This window comes from Pisolithus orientalis (assembly GCF_024613125.1).
Source record: "Pisolithus orientalis strain OTSU chromosome Unknown F5J12scaffold_388, whole genome shotgun sequence".
Lineage (NCBI taxonomy): Eukaryota > Fungi > Basidiomycota > Agaricomycetes > Boletales > Pisolithaceae > Pisolithus > Pisolithus orientalis.
The window spans coordinates 13,558-17,775 of NW_026261169.1; the positions used below are offsets into that span (position 1 = coordinate 13,558).

General features: G+C 46.4%; 2 protein-coding genes across 2 annotated transcripts; one reads left to right on the top strand and one right to left on the bottom strand.

Moving 5' to 3' along the window:
• Window positions 1-362: 362 nt before the first annotated feature.
• On the top strand, window positions 363-3,274 carry F5J12DRAFT_789079 (uncharacterized protein; the record flags this gene model as incomplete). Its single annotated transcript, XM_051743750.1, has 13 exons — window positions 363-757; window positions 868-999; window positions 1,102-1,228; window positions 1,276-1,382; window positions 1,461-1,542; window positions 1,606-1,762; window positions 1,814-1,864; window positions 2,020-2,050; window positions 2,098-2,176; window positions 2,385-2,558; window positions 2,598-2,621; window positions 2,674-2,991; window positions 3,047-3,274. The coding sequence occupies 13 exons, from the start codon at window positions 363-365 to the stop codon at window positions 3,272-3,274; spliced, it is 1,905 nt and encodes a 634-aa protein (XP_051593968.1).
• Window positions 3,275-3,491: 217 nt separating this feature from the next.
• Window positions 3,492-4,204, bottom strand: F5J12DRAFT_732413 (uncharacterized protein; the record flags this gene model as incomplete). The annotated part of the gene is made up of 2 exons (XM_051741970.1): window positions 3,492-3,975; window positions 4,038-4,204. Coding segments are annotated over 2 exons (651 nt in total), but the record flags the coding sequence as incomplete, so codon positions are not given.
• Between the last annotated feature and the right edge of the window lie 14 nt (window positions 4,205-4,218).

Genomic DNA, 4,218 nt, shown 5'->3' on the forward strand with positions numbered 1-4,218 from the left:
ATGTGACTACCCTTCAGACTTCTCCCTGACAGGTGTGCAGTCAGGTACTCCACAGTGCATGCACTGCATGGTCCAGCACCCAGACTGTTCCCTTTAACTCCCTTCCTGTGCAAGACAACTGCACCAATCAGCCTGATGATGCACATCAGAAAGACATGGGTCCACAATAAAATGCCATTCCCTCAGAGGGCAATGAAAGAAACCAATGCATTATATGCTGAAGAAGAAGTGTCCAATTCTGATGAAGTCAATCAATTGGATGGTCTAGGTGCAGCAGATGAATTACCAACACTTTCCAAAAGGAGGCCAGGTCTGTTTCCATCACATCAAAAGGCTATCATATTCATCATTTATTAGCTGAGATGATTGAGTTCACCAGAAAGATTAAGGATGGTTCTGAGCATCAGGGTGATGATCATTTGCAATGTGTTCCAATCACCCAGGATGCACCTCCAAATCCAGATGGACATGGCAACAAGCGACTGGAGGTAAGGCTGAAGCCTTCCTTGAAGCAAGGAGGCCAAGCATGCATCAACCCTGGACCTGCTAAACAGGATGTAGCCCAACATCATTCTGCAACTGCCAGTAAGGGCTGTCAAATTCCTTTACAAAATGGCAAGGGTATGGATTCCCAATCAGGAAAGAGGCAATTGGCAGTGAGTGGTGGAGATGGGATGATGGAGGACATCTCGAAATCCCCTTGGGTCCATTGGGCCCCTGCCCAGATGGATGCAGATGTCCCTTCACCCCCATCCAAGTGATCGCAGAAGCATACATTGGTGGATCCAGGTGTTTCTCCAGGAAAGAGGGCAAGGATGCAATGATCTCAGATGGAGTTTCAATCTGCATGTACATATAATATTATAGAGGCAATGAAATCATTGATTCAGTTCAGGCTGCAACAGTCATGTCAGGGGGCATCCCCCACCCCTGTTATGCAGGGCCCCAATCATTTCATTTTGACACACACACATTTGTGGGCACCCATGCCATTGCCATGTAGTTGTTGGCATTTCTACCAGATTATATGCCAGGCAGCCAGGATTCATCTTTCATACTGGGCACAGAAACATGACATTCACAACTCCTGCCTCATGGCAGATGTTCCCATGGTTGGGTGTTGAACATTGATATTTGGAGTGGCAATGGCTTCCAACAAGTGAAATTGTTTAGCATCCATCCACTATGGCAGACCAAATTCCCCACAGAGTATACTTCAATCCCAGAGGTTGGGTTCATTTGATTTCATACCACAATTCCATTAATCATTCATAGTTCATATTTGGCAAATTGAAGCCAGGGGGGAGGACCCTCCACAATCTGCAGGCCCCTCAAAAGGAGGGGTCAAAAGGCAGGAACCATCTGACAGCTGATGAGCCATGGTTGACATAGCCAGATGCCAGAGCACCTTCCACCTCAACCATGGCTTTCTGAGGTCTCTGCATCAATGGTTGATCCAGTTCCACCCCCCCACTGCCTCCTGATGATGACATTCCACCACCCCCACCACCTCCTGACAATCTTGAGAATGTGACCAAGGAGGTGCCACCACCACAACCTAGTGAAGAAAGTGATGATAGCTAGGAGCAAACCCCCCAGCCACAGTCTGATGAAGATGAGACTGACAATGCCCTCATCCCACCTCCACCTCCACCCCCAGATGACCCAGGGATGATAAATGATCCAATCCCACCTCCACCCCCCTCCTTGCAAGAATCTGACTCCCACCATTCAGTCGCATCACTGGATGGGAATGATACCTGTATGTCAAGTTGATTTTATACATGTTGGGATTGCTGTCTGATGAATACAGCAATGGACATGGACACATCTTCAGAACTACCCCCACAACCCCCATCTGATGGTAAGTGTTCATTGGCCCATTCAACCCTGTCAGTAATTCTCATTGATAGTATAGACACCCAATTCTTGGCTGAAGACATCAGCAATCCCCAGGTGCCAATTCTTGAAGATCAGCCAGATGTTTTATTCCATGCAGAATGGCACTGACTGCAACAGAAATTTATACACCTATATTCCACCTGGATGGGTGAGTTTCATTTCATGGAATGCAATTAATTCAGCTGCTCAACACAGTACAGGCCACAACCTGTCCAATGAGGAGAAGGGGAAATGGAGGTGCATAGTTTTGTACATCCAGGAGCTGATCATGCCAGTAAGCACCCCAGACAATGTTCCTATCCTCACTTGACTCCCATGCAGTATATTGGGCCATTCATCAGCTTAGGCTCACCTGTCATTCCATCTGGTATCATTTCCCTTTCCACCCAAATGACTGGTTTGATCCAGCAGTTGCAGATGCAATGGCACAGATGGCAACAGACTTTGCCTATATAGTACTATGATGGATGGACCTTTGCAAGGAAGCAGAGAGATCCCTCTCTCAAATTGCTGATTTGGATGACTTCTACAACCCATTCACTGCGATAGGCCCTCAGTGGTTTGCAGAACAACCTCAATACCTGGCCCAGCAGTCAGTCATGGACATGATCATCATGTACATGGGCTGCTGCATTGATACTGCCATTTGGCACCTAGTACAACTGCTGACCATGGCCAAATGGCCAGCAAACTAGTATTGCAATCTCTGCATTGATATGGTGAGTGTTCTGTGCTAGAGAGATTGCAAGGCATTGACACACTATTATTCAGAGTACACTGGACTGTCGCATCCCAATAGTAGTCATGCAGAATTGTTATCAGCTCCCATTTCCCACATTGTACATGCTGCATCATATGGGGGGATGGACAGAAGAAACCTTCCACAATGCCCTGTTTCAAGTTCCAGAGGTGCAGATGTCTGATACCTGCTTGAATGTTATGGAATTACTGCTGCAGTGGACTCCCCACCTGCAGGAAGATGGTGGGATTGTGCTTCCATGGTGGTTGATGGCCACATCAAACTATGCAAGTGACTCACACATTTTGTGCTCCAATGAGGTGCAGACCATTGCACAAAGGTATTTCAGGGTACAAGCTCCAAATTTCAACTCTCATAGGCAGGGCATACTGATAATACACTTAGGATTTTTGGCCATTGGACAAGTCTCCCATCAAGGATCACCTCCATGGGACATTGGAATTGTGGGTGGAGAGTTACAAGAACAATGCATGCAGAGTAGAGGCACTACTCCCTGACCTTAATGCACAAGTAGAAGAATTATTTGAGTGGTTGACATGCATGGCACAGATGTTGGGATTGTACACCAATGGGGCTAGACATGAATTGTGTACTTGTGTAGAGTCGATATAATCATCTCCTGCTGCACCTGGCATGACAGAGATCAATATGCAATGAACCATGACTTCAGCACAATGATGACCCCAAACATTGAGAATCATCTTTCAATATGTGTCAATAAATTAATATGTCTATGTCTTTATGTCTGCACTGCCCACAAATCCATTGCTATGTCTGATATGTGTAGCCTCTCACATAGTGGGACTTGAACATATTGATGGACATTCTCTCACATGTAATATGCCAGGCATTCCTGATCACCATCTACACTGTCAACTTGGTGAACCAATGCTGAACCTGCAAGTGCAATTATGGTGCCCAGATTGTACTGCAGCCATATTCTGAGCTCCAGGAACAAGAAGTGGAGCCACAGATAGTTGCTGACAGTAAGCAAGGTATCCAGCCATACCTTCTGGCCATTCATATCTTTATGTGCAGGTGAGGTGTGATTCACCATTACTGACATGGAACTGTAGACCAACTTCCACATTGGCAAGACAGCCTCCATATCTTCATCCTGCCATGTGGCAGCCTTTGATCTGAGTTGTGTGATTGCCTCCCATCCATGCAGGTACATTTTTGGGTGCATGATACACAGTGCACCCAATAGGACAGCTTGTAGCCCAGCCATGCACTGCAGCCATTCACATACCTCCTTCAATTGTGGTGTTGACTGTAAGAGTAGTGATGCTTTGGGGTGATGTGCATCATTGCTTGGCTTGAAACTGCATTTCAGCCTGAACCATGTGTGAATAGGGTATGCCCTACCCCACACCCTTGTTGAAACCATGTGGGTGAGAGGTTGATGGTGCCTTTAAGATTTGCATTATTGTGAAAGTTTTCCCCATTGTTCTGCCATCCTCCCATTCCATTTGACTTCAGGCTACATTGAAGTGGAATGCTGAGCAGTCCAAGAGAATTCCAAACTTCTGACTGCTCCCCATGTTAGCATTGCA